Raw genomic sequence first — 25,289 nt, forward strand, 5'->3', positions numbered from 1 at the left:
CCCCCCCCCACACACACACATACCACCAGAGTCAACGAAGATTCCCAGGTAATGTCTGGGAGTGAAAAAACTGGAAAAATTGTATTTCATAAAAGCAACTCTTTTTATTTTACACAGTTTCTTGAATTTAGTAATAACAGCAAAACAGTGCTTGCCTAGTGGTGGGATATACCTTAACAATGGTCCTGCCTACACTGGTTTTTCTTTAGACTTGACTGTCACTTTAGAAAGCTGCAGCATTTTTGAGAACAAACTGAATGCATTCCCGCCAAATTCGGTCCCAAACACTAGTAGCCAGCCTGAACAACTGCTTTACTACTCTTTCCTCAAAGATTTGGAGGATCTGAATCTCCACACACACACACTCACTGTGCATGCTAGCAGGGCAGAGAAACAGAATCTGAAACTACTGCTCTAGAAATCATATTTGGTCTTTGGCATTAGCAACTTCAGGCATCCAATAAGCAAGGTATGGTGCTTCACCTGGTGATGAATGTCATCTATCATGCGCATTTCTTCCCAACTAGGAAGGTATCCTTTGATGGCAGGATTTCTCACTAATCACGACAGAGTCTCTCTCTCTTTGATGGAAGCATACACCTCAAGAACACTGGGTTGACTTTAGTTCAAAACAAATAGTTGGAGTTAAAGAACATGGATTTTCATGGTTGCACAAGCAGAACAAGGGAAACGTCCAGGGAAATGATGTGAAACTCACCATCATTGGAGACTGAAGCAATGGAATCACGTTCTGTGGAGTGATGAATCACGCTTCACTATCTGGCAGTCTGAAAGGATGACTCTGGATTTAGTAGATGCTAGGAGAATGCTACCTGCCGAATGTATTTTGTCAACTGTGAAGTTTGGTGGAGGAGGCATCATGGTCTTGGCTATTTTTTCATGGTTCGAGTTGGATACGTTAGGTCCAGTGACTGGTAATCTTAACGTTGCAGTCCTATAATGACATTCTAGACATTTCTGTGCTTCCCACTTTATGGTAACAATTTGGTGAAGTTCTTTCCTGTATCACCATGACAATTCCCCCTTCCCCAAGCGAGTTCTGTTAAGGAACTGTTTGATGTGATGGGTATTGAAGAACTTGACTGGCCTTTAGAGAGCCCCTGATCTGAATCCGATCAAGCATCCGTAGGATGAACTCCAACTGCAAACCGAACAGAATCGCCTGATATCATTGATCGATCTCACTAATGGAAGAGAATTACAGCAGCAGGGTATCAAAATCTAGTGCAAAGCCTTCCCAGAATACTGAAGGCTTACAACAGTGAGAGTTAGGATGAGCAGGCATCTGTTTTTTTTTTTTGTTTTTTTTTGGATCAGTTAGTGTATATCAACTAAAGTTCCTAGTCCGCGCGGTTAGCCTAGTGGCTGTGCGCTTCGCAACCATATGAATGGGGAAGGAGTGTCCCAGGTTCGATTCCCGCCGAAGACATGAAGAATTTGAGGATCTTCCTCAGCCATAGCCAAGTTAGCCGGTCTTGGGCGCGGGCAGTAGAGTTTTTCCGCCAGTTTATCTGGCATTTTTCATCCCCCAAGCAGGCAAACCGGCCCCGTGAACACACACGGATCTGCAGCCATAAATACTCATGGGGAGGGGGGGGGTTTGAGGGGACTCAACTCGCCCCAATAGGGACGGGGGAGAAAAAGGGAGGAAACTCCATACGAATAAATAAAACTAAAGTTCCTCATTAGCAAAAAAAAGGAGACTCCTTCTAACTATATACAGTTTTAAAATTTTATTTAAAAATTCATTGGTATTATATGCTGTTACTAAAAATTTAATTAAATTATGTTAGTAAAATAAGAAATATTAAAATAACTAATAAAACCTTTATACCTATTTGTTAATCACTCGCCCTCTAAGATATGGATCTACTGCTGGAACTAAGAAGATCCTATGCAGAAATGCTATTATAGTTTTCATAAGGAATTATCAGTAGGATTAAAATTAGGTGCAAAAGAATAACATTTTCGGAAATTAGAATTTTCAAGCTGTGTAGCTACAAATTAGCAGCATTATTCTGATTTGGATACGATATATACTTTTCGTGTTCTGTGCGAAAGGATAAACAGATTGCGCATGCGTAGTCTGCTTCATGCTTTCAGGAGCTTATCGAACTTCAATGGCGGTGAGTACGTGTGGTGTTGTGAGTGCCGAGCCATTTGGAGTATGTTGTCTGCCAGTTCTGTAAGTTGATTAGCGCATTTAGATCTGACGACGAGAAAACAAGCTTCCCAATTAAACGTAATAAGTAAGCAAGTAATGGTACGTTTCGGCAGTTTTCAATTGTACCGAGAACAGTGTACGTGTTAGTTTTTGCTTTGGTTCAGTTTTCTGACTGTATTGGCCTAACGCAAGCCAAGAACTAGTCTTGCTGTTGCATCTTATTGCGGTTCGTTATAACGCAACGAGACTAGTTCGTGTGTTACTCAGTATATATATTTATATATTTATACGTGCATTGATATAAATGTATTTTTATTTCCTATACAGAATTTGGAAGGTATCGTAAATGTAAGACATGTTATACTCTCGTACGAAGGGGATATAGACCACGCTGCTGGTGTGCTACTTGGACGCCTGCGACTTCTGCCATTGTGAATGTATTGTCACGAGACTAAACCATGCCGTTTTGCAGCATGAGGTTGCGTAGAGTTTAAAAGTACGGCTCGAAACATATTTTTATTTCGTCAGTTCCCCCAAAGGGAGCTTGACGCGTTGGGAATTGACAAAGAATTCCTTGTATTTGAGATTAAACAACCTATACAAATCAAAAGGTCTAGTTTATGATTTTTATTTTATTTTCACTCTAAAACTAGACGGGTTGGTTATTCTCTCGTAAACCTGCCAGCGTCCATTATGGCGGCCAAAGTTGTTACGAACCAACTCCACGCAAACGGTACCTCATCGGAGGGTAAAGGCCAGCGAGAGACCGGGACATATGCTCAAGCAGTGGCAAATGCAAAAATTAAGGGTACATCTGATGACCACAGCGACCAAATGGACGAAAGCAGTAACTCAGAATCTGGAGCGTCAGACATTAAGGAAGGAGAGCTGTGTTCATATAGTGATAGTGCTAACAAAACCCGCAGTCGGGCTAATAATGCTAATGGTTTAAATACTTCAGTTTGTGTTTCAGCGGTGAACAGTAACAGTAGTGTAAATTCTGTGATCAATCCGGAGTGTGAAAAATTTCTGATAGAAAATGGGCACGCTAATGACGAAAATATGGATGAAATAAAGGTGAAACAGTTTGTAGAAGCACCATTGCCTAAAGTGAATCCTTGGACTGCAAATAGGAATGCTGCACATGTGATAACTGGAAAAGTTCATTTAGACAAAACCGAAAAAGAAGCTGAGCAAGGTTAGTAATTTTTATTATGAACTTTTCAGTACATCTAATAATGGTCTTTATTCATCGAAATGTCGTAAATAGATGAATATGGTATTATACATGAGACAGTGAAGAAAAAACAAATCCATACTGTTTGAATATATTACATAGTGTTAATATTAACCAGTTTTCTTCAGATTAAATGACTGCATACAAAGTAGTATCCACAAATCAACCAAATTCTCAGATTCCACAATTTTAAAATGCGTTTTATTTGCGTATGTTTATTAGCAACACTGAAAACGTACTGAATAAAGAAGAGAACATCAGCATTGACACTAAAATATTGGATATTATCGGTGCATATTTTATATTTAAGTTTATTAACATGAATGTATATCTTTTTGCATCAAGGAGTTCAGTCAACCGAATCGGAATAGCATATTTAAATTAGCCACGTTGGAGTCAAGATATTTCAATATTAACTTTTTCCCCCCTCATACCTTTTTACTAGTTATAGTGCAGTGTTTTCTCTTACCCTCAGGACTATGAAGTATTTTTTAAATTACTTTAAGCATACATTCCGTAGAATTGTTTTATTTTTCCATAACTGTTTAAATATCGATCAACATAATGATAAAATACATATTTTATTCAATAAATCCACTATTTTCATTAATATGAACTATCTTTTTTTGGTAAGAAATTAAAAGTATTCTCAGCCTAAGTTGAAATTTAGCTCAATGGATTAATCTTTTAACCTATAATCTTCATTGCTATAAACAGTATGCAGCTTTCTTAGTTTCCAAGAAGTCGATATATTTTTATCATTACACCATGATACTGCTCAACTTTGCCAAGGCATTTGACAAAATACCACATGGAAAACTATTACAAAAACTAGAGAGGATGGGAATGGATATGAGGCTAGTAGTATGGATAGGGGATGGCTGATGAGCAAATACCAGAGAGTAGTATATGATGGAGCGGAGTCTAGGAGAATGATGGTGACTAGTGGAGTATTTTAGGATTCGGTACTAGGGCAACTATTATTTGCCTATATCAGTGACAATGATATATAATGAAATTGCATATATTGCATAGCAGTGATATAGGGAAAGATTTAAGAGGGGATATTTAAAGTTGTTTGCTGATGCAAAACAAGGAAGAGCAATAGTTGATAAAGGTGATGTAGATATGCTGCAGGATGATTTAAATAAATTGGCATTGTGGGCAAAGGATAATGATTGTCATTTTAATGTTGCAAAATGTAAGGTTATGCACTTCAGGTTGAAAAGGTTGCATATTCATATTGATGGTATTTGTTGTCAGGAAATTGATGAGGCTAGGGACTGGGCGATAATGGTGGATAAAGGGTTAAAGTTCAGTGGGCATATTGCAAAATTTGGTAAAATAGCTCAATGAGTTACTTGGATGTTGAAAAATGCATTAATAAGTAAAGATAAGGAAGTTATTATCCTTCTTTATAAGGCTATGATTTGGCTACATCTTGACTATTGCACACAGATTTGGTCATCTGGGTTTCTTGGTGACCAGGAGGTGGTCAAAAAGATTCAGAGACGAGTGACCAGGATGGTGACAGGTCTGTGGAATACTCCCTATGAGGATAGGTTGAAGATTTGTGAGTTAGAGTTATTATAAATATTTAGTTTTTAGGTGGAAAAGAGGGGGCATGATAGAACTTTTAAGATATTAAAGGGGTTTTATAAAATTGATGCAAGTAAAATTTTCAATATATGACAAATAGTCAGAGAATTAGGGGCCATCTGTGGAAGTTGTGTAAAAGTGTGGTTAGTAGTGTGTGGAGGGGGTGCAGACCAGATTTTTTTTTTTGCATGGAGAGTGGTAAGTGAATGGAACGGATTGCCAGAATTGATTGTGTAAGTTCCCTGATAGTGAATCAATTCAAGCAGAGCTATGATAGGATTTCTGTGTATGATGGTTGATTTGAGTCTCCGAACTCCATGGAGATGCTGTAAATAATAATATATTTACTCCATTCAGTCACTTCTGAACAACCTCATTACTCTATACAAATCAGTTGTCACTTCTTTTTTTCAGTTGGAGAGTCAATTATCCTTTTATTTATTTTTCAGAATTATGAAGTCATCTTTCTACTCTCCATTTCAACTGCCAGTGACTCATAGGATATCTCCCCCCCCCATTTTGAAAATATTGTTCGAGTGTGATGGTGGAAATGTCAGCTGAGTATTGAAAAATGTTTTTTGAAAGCAGTGTGCTAAGGAGTGGAGTGAATTAATAAGAATAGCAGTTAATCACTTTCAGTTGGACATTGGGAATTTTAATGTGGTTTTGGGAACACTTCCTGAAACATAGAAGCAATTTTCTAGGACTTCTAGGTGGTTTGTAGCTTTTATACAAGTAGTTTTTACTTGTATTAAAGATTAAATTGTTTGTTCATGTACAAAGTAGCATGTGAAGAAGAAGAAAAAATTTTTTGGATACAGTAACATTTGTGTATGTTTATGCCAGGAGAAGTTTGCAGTTATTTCCAGAAATTAAATTTTTTTCATGATTGAGGATTTGGATGCTTTCAAAAAGAAGAGTAGTGAAATGGATTTTTTAGTAGAAATAGACTGAACTAGTTTCTTAAGGTATTGAAGTCAACTTGGTTCTTTCTCATTCACTGGAATTCTTGTGTAGAGGCTTAAGTGCTGTGAGGACATTATGTTGGAGGTTTAATGGATTTTTTACAACACTCAAAAAGAATTAAAATAGAATTTAATACTTCCTATATTTCGTCCTAGTCACTAGGACATCTACGGGGATTACAAAAACGATTAATGTAACATGCACACAAAAACTTACAATACTAAGCCCAACCACGTGGGTGACACTAAAGTCCTATCTAGGTGGAGTGCCCTCTAAGGGCAGTAGTAGGTGGCCTGGAATGTAAGGTGATGAGTGTTTCCCAAATCTTCGGAAGCTTAATGTAACCGTATTTATTAAGATTTGGTTGGTTTCTGAGAGCTGCTGTCGCTTCTAAGAAAAGTCTCTCTTTCTTGAATTTGCTGTGGTGGAGCATGGTGGTTTTCTTCCATGATACTCTGTGGATGGTGTCCAAAACATGGTCAGCCAAGCCTGAATGGCCATAGTTGTGTTTAACGATGTAAGACTCATGTTCTTCCAGGTGGATGGATGCTGATCTGCCTGTCTGTCCAAAGTACGCCAGCTTACAAGAACAGGGTACTTTGTAAACTCCAGGCAGAGAGAGAGGAGGGAGCTGATCTTTCGTAGAACGGATAAGGGTAGCAAGTTTGCAGTAGGGCTTATATGCTGTGTGTAGGTTGTACTTTTTTAGTATCTTGGCTATTTTTTCTGAAGTACCACGGATGTAGGGTATGGTGATGGCATTTTTAAAATCTTGTTGACGAGAGGGACGGGGAATGGGGGAGGAACTGATTATTTTTTTGATACTGTGTTCGCTGTAGCCATTGGAGAGGAAAGTTCTGTGTATGTGGTTAAGCTCAGTAGTGAGGGCGGTTCCACTGGAACAAAGATTGTGGGCTCTCTTGGTAAGAGTTTTAATGATGCCATATTGTTGCGAGGGGTGGTGGTGAGAGAGTTTGTGAATGTATCTGCCTGTGTGTGTGTGGGGGGGTTTTCTGTATACAGTGAAGGCAAGTGTATCATTAGGCTGGCGTGTGACTAAGGTGTCTAGGAAGGATAAACAATTGTTCTTTTCCTTTTCCATAGTAAACTGGATTCTTGGATGTAGGCTATTGAGATGACTGAGGAAGGAGTCTAACGTGTCTGGGCCATGAGGCCAAATAGAGAACACATCATCTACATATCTTAGCCAGATAGAAGGTTTGAGTGGGGCTGAGTCTATGGCTCGTTTTTCGAAATCTTCCATATAGAAATTGGCAAGAGGGGTGAGAGGGGGGAACCCATGGCGGTTCCCTCTATCTGCTTGTAGATTTTGTTCTTCCAAGAGAAATACCCAGAGTTGATGGCAAAGGAAAAGAGATCTAAGATGTCAGAGGGAAAAACGTTTTCTAAGAGAGATAAAGTGTCAGTTAAGGAAATATTGGTAAACAAAGAGGAGATATCAAAGCTTACCAATATGTCTGTATTATTCAAGGTTAAATTTTCTGTGAGGGCTTTAAAGTGGGTCGAGTTTTTTATATAGGAAGTGGAATTTCCGGTAAGGGGGATCAGAGAGTTGGACAGCTGTTTAGACAGTCTGTAACAAGGTGCATTGGTGGCATCTACTATAGGCCTGAGTGGGGAATTGGGTTTGTGGATTTTTGGTAAACTGTATATTCGGGGGGGACGGGAGCGGAAAGTTTTAAGTTTTTTTGTGACGTCAGGAGACCAGGAGGTTACTTTTTTAAGTAAGATTTTTAATTTCTTAACTTGTCTTTCTGTGGGATCGTGTTCTAGCGGGATGTAGGTAGCGCGATCGCAGAGGATAATGTTCATTTTACGATTGTATTCGCTGGTATTAAGAACGACTGTGGCATTACCCTTATCCGCTCTGGTGATGACGATACTTTTTTCTTTGCGTAGTTTCAGGAGATAATAATCATTCACTGGAGGACTATGGAGATCAGCATTTATGATTTTGGCTATGGATATTCTTGATGTTTTTTTATGGTGGAGATGTCAAGAGAGACAACTTCACTTTCTCCATACATTTTCATAACTTGCTCAAAGATGGATGACAAAAGCAAAAAGCTTTTTTTATGGCATTATCTATACTGGCAACTAGTGAATAAGCAGAAACTAATAGTGCAAAAAGTTCAGTGTTAATGGCCAAATTTTAAAGATTGCAATGCAAGCAGTAGGCCATAACTGAATGATAGATTATCTCTCTCACTTCCCCCCCCCCCCTTTTACAATATGCTAGATTTGGACTACTTTCCAAGAGTGATATATGCAGTAGAATAGCTAAATATAAACTGAGAGATAATTTTGATGTACAATTCTTGAAGGCAATTAGAAATATATTGGATCCAGAAGACTAGTATTCAAGTTGCTTAACAAATTTCATGCCAGGTTTATATATATATTGCTTGCATTAAGTATAAACTTTTAATTGTATATTGTCATCATCATCATCATCATCAAATTCCTGCCATGTACCCTCAAGGGGTGTACAGGATATGACAGTACTACATGAAAAAATCACATCATTACTAACTTCCTATCTACAATTTTCCTCCAAATCAGTCTGTTACTTGTCAAGACTCCAACATTATCAGATCTTATATTTCTATCGTCTAAGGCACTTTGTACCGTATCAATCCAACTATATCTTGGTCTTCCTCTGGGTCGTTTTCCTGCCAGCCTGGCAGAGAACACTTGTTTTGCTAATCTTTCCTCTCCCATTCTATTTAAGTGACCATACCACCTGAGATTAGCTCTGCTAACGCATTCCTGGATGCTGACAATGTCAAGTTCTTTCCTAATATCCTCATTTTTAATATGATATTGCCATTGATGCCATCTGTTCACGCCTCTAATCTTTCTCAGGACTCTCATGTCTGCGGTCTCTAGTCTTTCTTTGGTCAAGTGTTTTACTTCTGACCCAGCTCTCAGATCCATAAGTTAAAACTGGTTTGAACACTGTCTTGTATACAGCTAATTTAGTTTTCCGACTAATTTCTTTCTTATTCCATATGAATTTATTCAATTGACTTCCCACCATACTAGCTTTGTTGATTCTGTTGTCTATTTCTATATTTAATTTACCATCTTCAGTAAAAATCATGCCTAAGTAGCTGAAATGTTTTACTTGTTCCACAGGTTCTCCATTCACAACACAGTTGACATTTTCAATGATTCTGCCTATTTTCATTGTCTTTGTCTTTTTATTGCTGACCTTCATACCATATCTATTACAACAGCTATTCAATTTAGTCAGAGAATCTTGCTGACTTGTAGTGGATTTATTTAGAAGTATAACATCATCCGCAAAGAGCTGACATTAACATCTCCAATTTTGATATCAGGTTTAATACCACATTCCTTCATAATGTGATCCATATAGATAATGAATAACAGAGGGGATAATGTACATCCTTGTCTCGCACCAGATTTAACATTAAACCATCTTCCTGTACTTCCTTCAATTCTAACTGCTGACTTACAACTCAAATAAAGACTAAGTATTGCTTGATATAATGCCCCATTGATACCATATAACTTTAGTGTATTGAATAGCTTCTCTCTTGGCACCTTGTCATATGCCTTTTCCAAATCGACAAAACTTAAATACAGATCTTTGTTATATTCCCATTCTTTCTTGACTATTTGTCGTAAAGTGAAGATCTGATCCTGACAGCCTCTATTTGGCCTGAATCCAGCTTGTCTTCACCAAGCTTTTCTTCCACAATTCTTCTCAACCGTTTCTCGAGTATACTTGCATAGATCTTGCCAGGAACACTCAGTAGGGAAATACCTCTGTAATTCTCACATTCAGTTTTATTTCCCTTTTTATATATGGGTACTATTAGAGCTCTACTCCAATCATCGGGAATTCGTCCCTCTGTCCAGGCTTTCTGAACTATGCAGTGCAGCCACTGTAAGACTCTTATACCACCATACTTCAGCATTTCTGGTCGAATATCATCTACTCCTGCTGCCTTTCCACATTTCAAGCCTTTGATGGCTTTTTCTACTTCAAGTATGGATATGTATTCCTGACTGCATGCCTGGTCAGTGTTTTTTATCACTGTGCTGTCATCACTGCTTGTTTCATTTAGCAGTTTTTCAAAGAAATTATTCCATACTTCAAGGATATCTTTTTCTCCTGTTTTCATGTCACCTTTATCATCTCTAATTCCTTTTACAGCACTCTTTCCTCCATTCCTAAGCTTCTTCAACAACCTCCAGAATATTTTGCCACCTTGTTGATATTTATTTTCTATTTTCTTGCCAAAGTCCTCCCATGACTTTTGTTTAGCTAGTTTTACACACTGTTTAGCTTTCTTACATTTGTCTCTGTATTCTGTAAGAGTAAAAGCTGACTTATTTGCCAGGAACTTTTGATATGCTTTCTTCTTTTCCTTTACTGCCTCTTTAACTTCCTGTGTCCACCAGGGTGTTCTGATTTTTTTATCCTTGCACACAATCTCACCACATGTCTCTCTGGCAGAATCAATCAATGTTTTCTTCAGAGTTTGCCACTGAATCTCCAAGGTTTGATTCCTGTTCTCAAACTCTTTCATTTTCTTTTCAATAATCTTTCTGTATATTAGTCTACAGTTCACATCTGAGAGCTGCTCAACTTTTATTCGCTTTAAAACTTTCTTATATGTTATTCTTTTCAATATGAAATTCAATTTTATCCTGCTCAAGACTAAATAGTGATCACTTCCAATTTCAAATCCTCTGTACACTCTGGTGTCCTGCACCAGGGAGAAAATATCACTATCAACAATAACATAGTCAATGAGACTTTTCTTATTCCTAGCCTCTTCTCTCCATGTGAATTTGTGCACATTTTTATGTTGGAACATGGTGTTAGTAATAACCAGTCCATGTCCTGAGCAGAAATCCAACAGGTATTTGCCATTATTATTAGCTTTGCTCTTTTCTCCAAATTTTCCCAAAATATTTTTGTATGTCTCACAATCATTTCCTACTCTGCTATTTAGATCCCCAACAAGGACCAAATTTTCCTTTTTCATTGTGTCAGTTGCTTTTTCTAAAGCCTCAAAAAAATTCCTCCACTTCTACCTTAGTAGAACCTTATGTGGGACCATAGGCACAAATAAGTCTCATTGTCCAGTTCCCCATTCTCATATTTGCCCACATTACTCTACTTGAGACTGATTGCCATTCAAGAAGATTAGCCTCGTATTTTGTGTTGAATACTATGGCTACTCCTTCTTTTCCTTGATTGTCATTGCCTGAATATAACGTTTTGTATTTATTGCTCAGAAAGATCTCACCAGTTTTGGTCTTTTTTGTTTCAGTCACCCCTATTATGTCGATCTGGTACTTATCTAATTCCTCAGCTAGCTCCATTTCTTTGCCATTCAGGCTTCTTACGTTGATAGTACCGATCTTTAACTCTGGTGATGTTGGGTTGGGTTTGTTTTCAGATTTGTTCCAGTAGCTGACTTTTCGCTGTTCGCCCTGGTTCCCTGGCGAAAACAACAGGGGCCTTGTTTAACCGGGCGACGCCCCAGCTGGCATGAAATTTTGTCATGTTGTACCATCATTTTTTATTTTGGTTTAACCAATAAGAATACAATTTGGTCGGCTAAATCCCAAATCGCCAGCCCATCCTCGTTCGTTCAGTATCAAAGTAGATACCCAACAGGGTGCACCACGAGAAGGTGAGGATTGGACATTAGGTCAGAAGCCCTGGTCGGTTCTCCGCATTAAAAAAAAACTAAAGATGGAACACGTGATGAGTATAGTAATTAAAACAGTAAACTGGATATGCTCTCATGCCTTAAATCATCAACAATTGTATATTGTATGCTTTTTTATTTTATTTTATTTTTAAATCAAGCTACTCATTTATTTACACATTTGTCAGCATTATTTAAAGTTTTTCAAGATCGACAAAACTTGAGAAGAGCTCCTCATTATTTCCATGAATTTTGACTTATGAGGTAAAAATCTGATCTTGGCAGTTACTGTTTAGCCTTTTGTTCTTTGTCAGTTTGTCTAAGTATCTCTTTAAGAATACTCAGTAAGGAAATTCCTTGAATTTCAAATAGGTTTTTTTCTCTTATAAATTTTTACGACAAGCACACTACTACAATCATCTGGGATTCAATCTTATGATTAAGTAAAAACCAAATGTTTGCATTTTGTAGTGTATTCCATGGTTTTTCTATACATATTTTCCTATAATATCTCATTTCACTAGTTAATTATTCTAAACATCACCATTTGATTGACTGTTTGGAAGTCCCAATCTGAATCCATTGGACTTCAAATTATTGTCGGAACTTGAGAAAGTAGCCTGCAAGAAATGACATCCCAGCATCGCCAGCCTGAAGGTGGATTTGGAGCAAGCAGTGGAAGCATTTCTGTTGGGCGTGCTGCTATTGATATGTGGCCTCAGACTTCAGGTGTGTGTGTGTAAAGGCAAAGGGAGGAACATTTAAAACATTGAGTGCTGCTATATGCATGTTATACATGTGATTTGTATGTGCTGAAGGCTGTGAATGATTGACTGATAGATTAAAGCAGGGGTCGCAAACTGGCGGCCCACGACGTTAATGAATTATTTTCTAAAAATCAATGTTTCTAACATCCTATGGGGATTAAAGCAGAAAAAATTGAAACTTCTAAATGTTTTATGACAGCTTTAAACAAAAGTAATACTTATTACTACAATTCTTTGTACCATGTTTCTATCATCAAATGTTGGCAACACTGAATGGAAATTGCTTGTCACGCTGCCATTTTAAGCCATGTGATACAATGTCAATAAATTACAGGTTACCATTGTAATATGATAGTGTGTTAATAAAAAGTTACCTCAATAACTCACATTTTTTTTTACCCATAACAATGTCTGAATTTAAAGTTAAAAAAAGAAAAATAGATCAAGAAGGCAGAACTTTTCAAGAAAAATGGGAGAAGGCATATTTCTTCGTGGAAGTAAAAATATTCTAACATGTTTGATATGTAGACAAAGTGTCGCCATGGTGAAAGAATATAACTAAAATGTCATTATGAAACAAACCATAAGAACTGTGATAAATATACAGAAAAGATGTGTGATGACAAACTTAAAGATTTAAAAAATGAACTGAAGTTTCAACAGAGGATATTTTCGAATGTTATCACAAGTGATGCTGCTGTTAAATGTAGTTACATCATAAGTAAAAAAATTGCTCAATCTTCGAAACCTTTTACTGATGGAGAATTTATTAAAAATTGTATTTTAGGTACAGTCAAAATCATATGTCCAGAAAAAAGCAAGCATTTCAAAGTATAAGCCTATCAGGAAATACAGTTGAAGATATAGCAGAGAACTTCCAAGATATGTTGCATGAAAAAAATAGTTTTGTATCGTTTTCCATTGCAATTAACGAATGTACAGACATTATTAATACTTCCCAGTTAGCAATATTTATTTGTGGCATTGATGACTATATGAATGTGACTGAAGAACCATTGGATAAAGTTCTATCAGGAACAATGACAGGAAATGATTTATATTTGTGTATTGAGAAAAGTTAAAAAGTCTTGAAAATGCTTATGCGGACTGGTCAAAATTAGTAAGTGTGACTACAGATGCTATGGTTGGTGTTAATGTCAGACTTGTTACAAAACTTCAAATGAAAAAGGAAATGTTGTGCAAGGACAAACTTAAATCGTTTCATTGCATAATACACCAGGAGTCACTTTGTGCTAAAAAAAACTAAAGATGGAACACGTCATGAGTATAGTAATTAAAACAGTAAACTGGATATGCTCTCATGCCTTAAATCATCAACAATTCAATGGTTTGTTGGATGAATTGGATTCACAATACAGCAGTTTGCTATATTATATGGAGGTTAGGTGGCTTAGTCATGCTGTCGTTTTAAGAAGATTTTTTGAACTCTTAAAAAGAAATTGACATGTTTACTTCATCCAAAGGAAAATTGATTCCTTAGCTCACCGATGAAGATTGGTGCAAAGACTTGGCCTTTTTAGTTGACATAACAAGCCACTTAAACACTTTGGATACTGCTCTGTAAGGACATGAACAGTTGATATGTCATATGTATGATTCAATTAAGTCATTTCTGGCAAAACTATCTTTGGCAAAGAATAATTTAGCCCACTTTCCTACACTTAAATCGATTTCTAGAAATCATGATGCTGAAAAGTACATTCTTCAAATTGAAGAATTGAAAATTGACTTTGAAAAAAGATTTTCCGATTTTAACCAGTTCGAAAATAAATTATTATTATTCAGTTCATCTTTTTTAATTAATATTGAAAATGTTGATGAAGAATTACAAATGGAGGTAATTGAACTCCAGTGCAATACTGGACTAAAAAATAAATATAATGAAGTTGGCATACCAAATTTTTATAAATACCTCGGTAGTAAATATCCCAAATATAAAATTTATTGTGCAGAAATGTTGTCAATCTTTGGAAGCACCTATGTATGTGAGCAATTATTTTCAATTATGAAACTTAATAAGTCAAAGTTCCATTCACGGATAAAAGATTCTAGATTAAATGCAATATTGGAACACAAAATGAAAAAAGTAGATATTGACATGTTAGTACAGAGGAAAAGATGTCAGGTTTCATGATTAAAATTAAATTAGAAAAGGGACTCGTAGATAAAAATCTTTATTTTTGTAAGTCAAAATTATGTATTTAAGTAATTTTCTTAAAGTATGAATAAAATGTAATTGAACTTATATTTTCTAAACTTGTTATATTTTTAAAATTTGAAAATAAAAATGGTTATAAATTTAAATGGTGGTGTAACTGTTTACGTAAGTCATAAAGGCCTAGCAACAAAAGGGCCTTTGTTGGAGCCTTTCAGTTTTTAGTTTATGTTTTGGTTCACAGAATAATATTGAATAAGACCTGTGTCATATATACATCTAATTGACTGGCCCTTTGCTGCGTTTGAATTTGAGACTCCTGGATTAAAGGTTTATGTGCTGTTCAAGTGGTAACAGTATTTATGGCTAGACTAGCCACTTTTCTTACATTATTATTTCATCAGCAAAATAAATCAGTAACTATAAACACAAAAATTAAAATTGGCATCTGTACATCTTATTCCAAAATCTTTTCCTTTCCCTTAAGTAGGTGTGCATTTGTAATATAGTACTGTAAGAAGCTTATTGGCATAGTGTAATTAAATGCATGAAAATGTTACGTAATAAAGATGCTTTTTAGTACTGTTATTTAAAAGATAGAATTACTTGCAAAGTAATGACTAGAACAGAATGGCTTGCTAAGGCAAGTCAATGACTTGGATCATGTGACTCAGTGCATCATGAAAAGGGAGTCTGGCTCCACATCAAGTGCTACCTACTTTCTTGTTTTAGTTTCATGCTTTCATATTAAATTGTTTATAGACATTTTATATAAATTCACTGTTCATTATGAACAGTAAATGAAAGAAAGCCCAATCTGAGTTGTGATGAGCTCTGTATTGTGGTGTACATACCTACCTTAATGGAAAGCATATTTCCATATTATATAGGGGCGACTGGAAAGTAATCAATTTTTTGAACTACATTTGAACTAAAATTTTAATATAAATTTTATTAAAGAACAAAGTAACATTATTCAATTCTATAATTGCCATCATTAATTATAACCTTATTCCAATGATCCACTAAGTGTAGAATTCCTTTTTTTGAAAAAAGTTTTTTCTTTGGAGGCAAAAAATGATATCAAACTCCTTTGGACATAATCTTGTGAATAGAAGGTTTTATTTCTTATGCTGTATTCTAAGGACCTGAATAAGTGATAGTCACTAGGGGCAACATCCGACGAATATGGAGGATGTGGTAGAAGTTCCCATCGTAACTGCCTAATTTTTTTCTTGAGTCATTCTTGAAGAATGTGGTTTTGCATTATCTTGCTGCAAAATTACCCCTTTTTGATTGACAAGTGCAGGACGTTTGATTAACAATGCTTGATGTAGTCACTCTAATTGTTCACAGTAGATGGCTGCTGAGATAGTCTTACCTTGTTCCATGAGTTCGTAATGAATAATTCCATGAATATCCCACCAGATGCACAATAGAACTGTGCTTTATTGTCTTCTGACAGTTGATGCAGTACCCATACACCCTGTTTAAGAACCTTGCCACTCTTATATAAGTGCTCTTGGACAGTTGACTATGATGAATTAAGTTTCTCTGCTAATTCTTGTATAGTTTGTTTTGGATCTGATTCAACGAGAGTCTTAAGAGCATTGTCATCTAGAGTAAGAGGTCTTCCAGATCGAGGACGATCAGAAAGATCAAAATTTTTTTCTGCAAATCTCCTAAACCATCGCTGACATTTGTTAACCTTCAATACGTCTCCATAAGTTGAGCAAATGTTTTTGGTAGCCTCGGTAGCATTCTTTCCTTGGTGAAACAAAAACAGCATCCAATGACGTAAATGGTGCTCTTCAACTTTAAAGTCTGCCATATTAAAAAAATAATCTAAAATTAAAAAAAAAAAACAGATTTTTTAAATAGAAAAGTAATTCTAATATTTAAATAAAAATCAAATTTGATAAAATTTGTGTTATTTAAGAAAAAACAATCGGCTAAAAATGAACCATTAAAAATAATTGATTACTTTCCGGTCCCCCTTATATTACATATAATCAGTGGTGAGTTATAAGGGGCTCGCCCGAGCCCCTTGTTAATTTTTTCTCACATTTGCGAGCCCTTGTTCTTGTTTACTTTTTTATTTTTTCAAACAAAAAACATAATTTTTCGAAATATGTTAAGCGACAAACTTGTACGGTAACCTAACAAAGTAAATTTATTAAATAAAATATTATAGTTACTGTTATTACAATTTTACAAATAATAATTCACTTTTGGTAATCGCATATAAATAAATAGTACTCTAAAATAATGCCCCTTGATTGGTACTGGTGATTATCACTTGAAGTATATAAAAACAAAGAGAAATATATAACGTACTTCAATATTATTGTGTTTAGATAATATTTATTTATTATTTATAGATTGTTTGTCATAAAAACTTCTATGGCACACAAAAGAAATTTATTTTGTTTATAAAAAATGCAGACTATTTCATATGTGTGATTATAAAAGATTTTATTCTTATTATATTTTGATAGTTAAAAAATGTTTTTCTTATGTAAGATAAATTAACACAAGATGACGTATGCAAATATTTTGTTTAGATCATGAAATATTTGTTTAAAAATGATAGCCTTTACAGGTTGATTGTCTCCTCATACTTTTTGATTGGCAAGCTGTATTAATAAAAGTTTTTGTGTGAAATATGGCTTTTTTTGCTCAACGATGCAAGCCCTTTGTTAAAATTTCCATAGCTCACCACTGCATATAATGTATAGTGCGAATGAAAGAATGTATTACTTTGTTTTGTCAACATAACATTTTAACATCACCCATAAAATATTTATATAAATGGACCAATACCCTTGGCTGACTAAATTTTTTTGTGGTTAGTAGATTTAATTTCTGTAGCCCTGGCTATGTATATATAACAATAGTTTGAAAGGCAGTAAACCAGTACAATAACTAATAATTACTTTAATTTTTTGTCTTATTGACATAACTTGGAGAGTTGCAAATAAATGGAATGGGTTGCCTGAATCATTAGCATTTTGTTAATGAATTCAAGAGGTTTGATAGATTGTGTGGATAAATTGGGTATCTTGCAATGGAGGTGTCCCTATAATAATAAAACTTCATTTTATTTAATGATATACCAGCAAAGTTTATGTACTGATATAAATGTTAATGATATAATTAATCAACTTCACATGTGATTTTGCAGAACTTTTACTTTTAAGAGTGTATAGACAAATGATTCAAGAGAAAGAAGGCACTTGTTGATGTATTTCTATGACTAATTGACTTCCTGAGCAGCTGGTGCTTCACAGTATTATTAGTTCTGCCATTAAAACATTTCATATGCCTGATTCTTAATGTTTTGGTCTTAGCCTCATTATGTTGATTGGTATTTATTCTAATTTGTCTCCTAGGATTAATTACTTTCACTCTTTTCAGTGTTGCCATCTGTTGATGGTTACCTATATTCACTACTGTTGAGGTTATTTCACTAGTTGATCCATTACTTTCATCTGGGTTCTTGATGAAAGCGTGGGATCTCTGCATTAGCAGGTGATATCCAGCATATCTGATTGGTTGTACTGCCATAATGTACATGTAGTTTCAGCCAGGATAGAATACAATTTGGTCATCTTAAGTCCCATTTGTCACTCATCGTTTGTTAAACATTAAGATGGATATCTAGTAATGAGGTGCACTGCAAGCAGAGGTTTAAGCATTGGTTCAGAAATGCCATTTAGTTCCCTGCATTCCTTATAAATTATGCAGAAATTTTCTGCACATTTTAGTTTTGACCCTTTAATAATCTAAAATATTCCAGATGAAATTCATAATTCTGTTGTGACATTTTCACATTTTTTGACATTAGTGTGTGGGATATAAACAGATTTTAAAATATGGCTTGTGCTTAAGGTGGCTGAATCATTTCTTATTTCACTTTATTATTATTGCACAGGTGCCTCCATGATATCTCTCTTTGAAACTATTAACAGACAAAGCACTCACAACTGACTCTGGCAACCCACTCCATTCATTCACTATTTTCCAAGTGAAAGGTCTAATGTCCTTTTAATTGTTCCACAGATTTTCTGAAATTTCTTTATATTTTTTTCATCTATCTTTATCTTTTAGATGTTATTATGCAGCCTAAATAATTAAACTGTGTCACCTGTTATATTATTTTATTTTGGTATAATTTTTTAATCTAACATGATCTTGATCTAAATGCCATGAGTTTTCTCTGGTGAAATTCTTAAATTGTATTGTTGGCTGTTTATTTTGTTTAATTCATAAATTGATTTTTGAAGGGCATCTGATCATCTGCATACAGCATTGTATTAATAACATTTCTTTAGGTTAACTTGTTTTGTTTTCCATATTTTAATAACCAGATCAATATCTATTAAATAAAGTTGGACATAAGCTACATCCTTTGATTAATTTCAGTGTTTTCTGTTAATTTATTACCTAGCTTGTATCAAATGTAATGGATATCCTTGGTTTTTCATAATTTATGAAAAGCTTTCTTATAATCTATAAAGACCAGATGAGTCTAAATTAAATTCTCATCTTTTTTCAGTTATTTCTTTTAACATATAAATATTGTCTACATATGATCTTCCATGTCTGAAACCATTTTGTTCTTCTGAGAGTAGATTGTTTACAATATTTCTAAGTCTTTTATTCAGACTTTTACTGTAAATTTTGTAACCTGTATTTAAGACTGATTCCTCTGTAATTTCCACAATCATCTCTGTCTCCTTTCTTAAATATAGCCTATCTTTTGACCAGTCTGGTGGAACCTCATATTTCCTCCAACAGTTATTAATATTAAGAATCTGTGATGTATATATTCTCCACCAAATTTCCACAGCTCTGCATTTATGCCATGTAATCCAGTTGATTTTCGTTTTTTGATACTTTTTTATTGCTGCTTTTAGTTCTTCTAATTGGTTCTATATCAGTACTGATCAATATTGTTTCCAGTTGTTAAATTTGGGTAATACCTTAAATTCTTATAATGTTATATCCATTTACTTTTGTATTATGTTGATTTCTGCTGCATCTTTCTTTTCATTGTTTAATTTCCTTAATATTTTATAGGCTATGTTTGGTCTTCCACATATGTCCTATTTTATTAATAAATCTGTCCCAAGAATCTTGGTGAGCTTTCTGTACTGTGGTTTCTAACTATTTTTCTTTTGTTTTTGTATATTTCTTCTATTTTATTTTGTGTTTTTTTTTAAGGAATGATCTGAAAAAATTTCATTTCCTCTATGCATCTCTTACATGTGGAGATAGTTTCTGATTAGTAATGATATAATCAATTATAGATCTTGTTCCTCTGCCATTCCAAGTATTTATTTATATTCTTTTTTTGAAAAAAAAAAGTATTCTTGAAGTATTGAAAATACAGAAGTCTAATAGATCTTGCCAATTGTTATTCATGCAAAATTTCCCATCTTTTCTTAAAACATTTGAGATTGGATTATTTCCAATTCTAGCATTAAGATCTGCTATTAATATATAGTCATTTTTATTACATTTATTTAACTGTTTTTGTAGTTCCTTATAAAATTGTTCAATCCTCTTTCAGGGACATATACTCCTGTGATATTTCAGTAGCTTCCATTTGTTTTTAATCTGTTATAATTCGATCATTTACAAAATTGTATTTTCACATTCTGATATGTTGGTCCACTCCACTATATTACATAGTAAAACCATCTGTATCTTTTGTTCCCTTTAATTCCTTTTTTTAGTTTCTGTTATCATTTGTGTATTATTTTTTTTTAGTTGTTTTACTAATTCTAATTCCTTCGTTCTTATGCTTCGTACATTCCACGTGGCTACTTTAAAAATGTTTGAGATTTCTAATCATTTATCTTTATTTTTTCTTGGTGTTTTCCATTGTTTCTTTCCGATGAATTTTCCAGTAAAAACATGAGTTGTAGAACTTTTTTACTTGATAAGTTAACTAGTCTTACTCAAAACCCTCATCCTAAAGGTCCAGAGTATCTCTCTCTTAATCTGGTGCCTACCTCTCGGCCTGTCCAGCTAGGGAGGCCCCATCAGTAGCTTGAGGTCATTGGTGCATGCAGGCTTCCTCACTGCATTAAAGTGGCGATATCATTAAGGAGGCTGAAACATTTCCTTTATATTAATCCTATATAATCGTTTAAATAAGTTAAATGTTTGTCATATCCCCCCCCTTTTTTTTTTTTTTTTTTTTTTTTTGCCTGTCAACCAACTTTGTAATCTTTAACTCTCAATCCATCTTCATAGTTCCCTTAAACTCTCAATCCATATACCACTCACCATTCTTAGTCACTTGCCTCTGAATCCTCTCCACCACTTCCTCGTTGCCAAGAAACCCAGGTGGCAATGCTTAAGCATAATCCAGATGTGGTCATATCAAGACTTTATAAATAGGAATGAACTCATTTACCTCTTTAATCACCTAGTAATCCCATGATCTACCCTGGTTACTTTAGCAGTATGCCCTCTAAACTTCAACTCTCTATCTACTACTACCCCCCCCTCCCAATCACACTTTTCCACATGAAATTGACATTCATTATTTCACAAAGCAATTTAAATCATCTTGCAAGCTCTCTACATTCTCTTGATTAACTATTAATCTATTCAACTTTGCATCATCAGCAAACAATTGAACATCTCCCTTCAAATTATCAGCCACCCTTTTTATCCATATCACAAGTTTCATATCCATCCTCATTTGCTGCAGTTTGCATAACAGACTTCCATTGGTATTCCATCAAATGGCTTTACAAAATACAGCAGTATCATTGTGTAGGCATCCCCTTTATCCAACTCAGCTTGTTACTATTATAAAAAGTTAGTCAGTTACTAAGGCATAACTGTCCTTTCACAAAGCTATTCTGCCCACACATAGTATCACATATCCACCCATTCTTGAACTCTTTTTGACTAACTTTTCCAGAACTTTTACTACAACTGCTGAGATACTGATTGGTCTATAATTTGCTACCACATACTTAGATCCTCCTTTATGCAAAGGAATTATTTTGCCCGACTTTTACTCTTTTGGAACTTAACAGCCTAGTCAAAGACATCACCAATTCCCCTGCACATTCTCTTAAAAAGTAAGCTGATATCCCATCCAATCCCCCAGCTGTATTTGCATTCAGATTTTCCAGTTCAAATTGATAAGTTTGTATAAGGATGTAGATTATTATGTAACTCATTCTTTTAATTTTGTAAATCTGCCCAGATGTTGAAAATATCACAATGTATCCAATTATTTCAAGTTTGTTTTTCAAATGACTTCATTAATAAGGCAGCCAAAAGTTGTGAAAGTGATGAGTTCATTGTTAAGGCTTTCTCAAACTGGAGAGAATAGCTCTTGTAAATGACAAGAACTGTTGTCATTTCTTCTATCTGAAATATAGAAGATTCTTCTATATTTATAGAAAGATATATATATCTTTTATATTCAGATATATATATATTTCTGAAATATAGAAGATTCTTCTATACTTCTGAAATATCATCATCAAATTCCTGATATATACCCTCAAGGGGTGTACAGGATATGATAGTACTATATGAAAAATTTACATCATTACTAACTTCCTATCTACAATTTTCCTCCAAATCAGTAGCTGAAATGTTTTATTTGTTCTATACGTTCTCTATTCACAATGCAGTTGATATTTAAAATGTTTCTGCCTATTTTCATTGTCTTTGTCTTTTTAATGCTGACCTTCATACCAAATAGATAAGTGGGTGAGCTAAGGAATTGTTATTTATTTTATATAATCTGGAAACCCTGCTCTAGAAACCAGATATGAAACTTTCAAGCCACTTCAGGTCTCTAGTAATTGGGTAATGTGTAACTAGATAGTAAGAGAAAGTATTATTAATATCATGACTTAACTCTACTCTTCCTTTTTCTCTTGGACTACCTTGGCACTTCTTCTTCTTCTCTTCCGTCTAAGACGGGTTGAGTCTACCTTGGCACATCTCTGGTAATCTATGAGTTGGATAGTGGGCAGGAATTTTAAATGAAGTGGAGAATGATTGCCTTCATTCCAGGAAAGATAATTTCCATATGTTGCTCTGAACAAGTATTTAGATCAGGAGAATGGAAGCAGTACTACTGACTTGAGGAAAGGAAGAGTAGAGTTAAGTTGTTGTTACTAATGTTTTCTCTTACCATCTAGTTGCACATTATCTGGTCATCCTATTACTGTCCTGAACAAAATGGAGATTTCTTGATCGTGATGAGAGACGAGTGGATTTCTCCTCTCCCTCCATACCTACAAAGAGGGAGGGGAATTTATTTTAATCTGTCAAAATAATGCAGAAATTTGAAAATTTAGACACAAGTTTCGTTTACATGCACTGTTATAGAATGCTTGCACATGCAGTATATCATGAAGATTGTTCAAGCTCCAGGTGTAATTCAAAAAAAATTTTAGCATACTTAAATTGTTAAAATTTCTGTTTTTAGAATTTCTATTAGTTGCACACTGTTTTGGAACTGCATTCATGCAGAATTTCTAGCTTGATTCAAAATGGCTATAAGCATTCTGCTGTCTCTATACTTGACAACTACATATTACTGTATATAAAAACTTGACAAACATACATTTGTCTTTTTAAGGAAAATACCAGACAGTTCTAGTATATGGAGTGTTAGCCATAAGTTGCCCAATTATGGATTACTTAAAATAGTTCAGATTGAAAAAAAAATCAAAGTGCAATTCAGAATTTCTTTTGCATTCATCATCATCATGTAGCTTCCTCAGTGAGAGGGTGCAGCACCATGTCCTTCCAGTTCTCTCTGTTGGTGGCTTTCCTTTTTTTGTTTCTGCATAGCCATGTGATCCTGTCGATCTTATATCTTCAAACCATGTCCTTCATTTTTTGATCATTTGATCAAAAAATGAAGGACATGGTTTGAAGATATAATCTTGATCCTTTTCCCATAATTTTTCCTTCTAAAACTGTTAGTATCCTCTGTCCTCTTTGAACCTCTCAGCACATGTCCTGCCAATCTCATCTTTCTCTGGATCATTTCCTGTAATAAAGATCTCTTTCTCATTTTTTGTAGGACATCTGTATTTGTCGCATAATCTGTCCATGAGATTTTCAGAGCTCTCCTATAGCACCACATTTCAAAGACCATTATCTGTTGTCTTACTCTCTTCTTGAATACCCAGAACATTAGTGTGGGAAAACTGCCCACACTAATGTTCTTATCATTCTTTTCTTTGTCTTGATACCCATAGAACTTCTGAGCAGATCTTTATTTTTCCAAAAGGCATCTTTAGCTATGGCTGTTCTTATTTTTATTTCTTTATCTTGCTTTCAATCTGCAGTAAAGTAGGTGCCTAAATATTTCTATTCTGTTGTATGTCAGTTTTCATATTGTTTATTAATATTTCTGGCTTGGATCTGTTTTCTTTTGAGATTTTCATAAATTTGGCCTTTTTTGCATTTATATCTAATCCAAACTCTTTACCTTTTTCAATTAGTAGCTGCAGTAAATTGATTAATTTGTTTGTTTTCTGCTATTAGAATGGCATCATCAGCATATCAAAGATTGTTGTATTTTATACCATTGATAATAATTCCTATTTTTTGTTTTTCAATCTTTTTCATCACTGTCTCACTATAGATATTAAATAAATTTGGTGAAAGGATACAATCTTTAACTCCTTTTTTTATTCTCACTTCAGAAGTCTCATAGTTAAACAGCTGCATTTTCTGCTTGGTGTAAATCATTTTTATAATCTTAAGTACATGATCCTCTATGTCTAATATATTGAACATTTTATTATCTTTTACCTAGTCGAAAGCCTTCTGAAAGTCTATTAAGCATATGCGTATGTTCCTCTTTCTTTCAAGTGATCTTTCTATTAGTATTTTTAGTTCCAGGATAGTATTAATGGTTCCTATCCCTCTTCTGAAGCCTTTCTGTTGCATTACCTTATGTAAAAATTATCCTTAAAGAAATTTCTTCTTTCTGGCCACATAAGAAGTGGTTCGCAAGGCATATTTTCCTTTAGTGTATCCATGTTGTGCTTCCTGTTTCATGCTCTTTAAGTGAAGAAAATATATCAGCCATCCTTTTTTTTGTGTGTGTGTTTACAGTTAATAAATGTCACCTTATTTACAATTTGCACAATGATACTGAAATTACCTAGCATTTTGGGAGATGGGTAGTTAATTGATCAGCAAATTTTAAGTTATGTCCATAGTCTTGTGAAAGAAGAACAGATATCTGGAAATAAAATAGATCTTTAGTTGCTGTTAAACAATATATTATAAATGCATGGAAACATGTTATATGACTATTTCATTATCTGTTCTTTTGTGTCCCTAACATCCATATACAGTCTTACTGTACCAGCTTGTCACATGATCTGACAAAAGGAGAATTTAGATATATTATTGTTGTATTTCCCTTGTCTAGCTTATTGGTACTGCAAAAATACTCTTTCCCCTTAACAGATCTTATTCCGGTCTTCACCTGGGTGTGTTATGGACCTAGAACTCTAATCACAATTCCAGATGCACAGACTAATCTATAATTTAAAACTCAGACTTCTCAACTTTCCTTGTGTGTGGAACAATTTTACTGTCTTTTAATGCTTCCAGAGCTTTTCTTTTT

At 34.6% G+C, this 25,289-nt stretch overlaps 1 protein-coding gene across 1 annotated transcript in view; it reads left to right on the forward strand.

Annotated features, from left to right (window-relative positions):
• Positions 1-2,131: 2,131 nt before the first annotated feature.
• The window catches only part of larp (La related protein), a 321,561-nt gene continuing 298,403 nt past the window's right edge, over positions 2,132-25,289 (forward strand). Inside the window, exon 1 of the mRNA XM_090396411.1 lies at positions 2,132-3,383. Coding sequence (XP_090252537.1) covers positions 2,879-3,383 — 505 coding nt within the window. The 5' untranslated portion in view covers positions 2,132-2,878. The remainder of the gene's footprint in view (positions 3,384-25,289) is intronic.

The sequence above is a fragment of the Typopeltis vanoorti genome, chromosome 8, assembly GCF_054136105.1.
Source record: "Typopeltis vanoorti isolate ZY-2024b chromosome 8, IOZ_Tvanoo_1.0, whole genome shotgun sequence".
Taxonomy (NCBI): domain Eukaryota; kingdom Metazoa; phylum Arthropoda; class Arachnida; order Uropygi; family Thelyphonidae; genus Typopeltis; species Typopeltis vanoorti.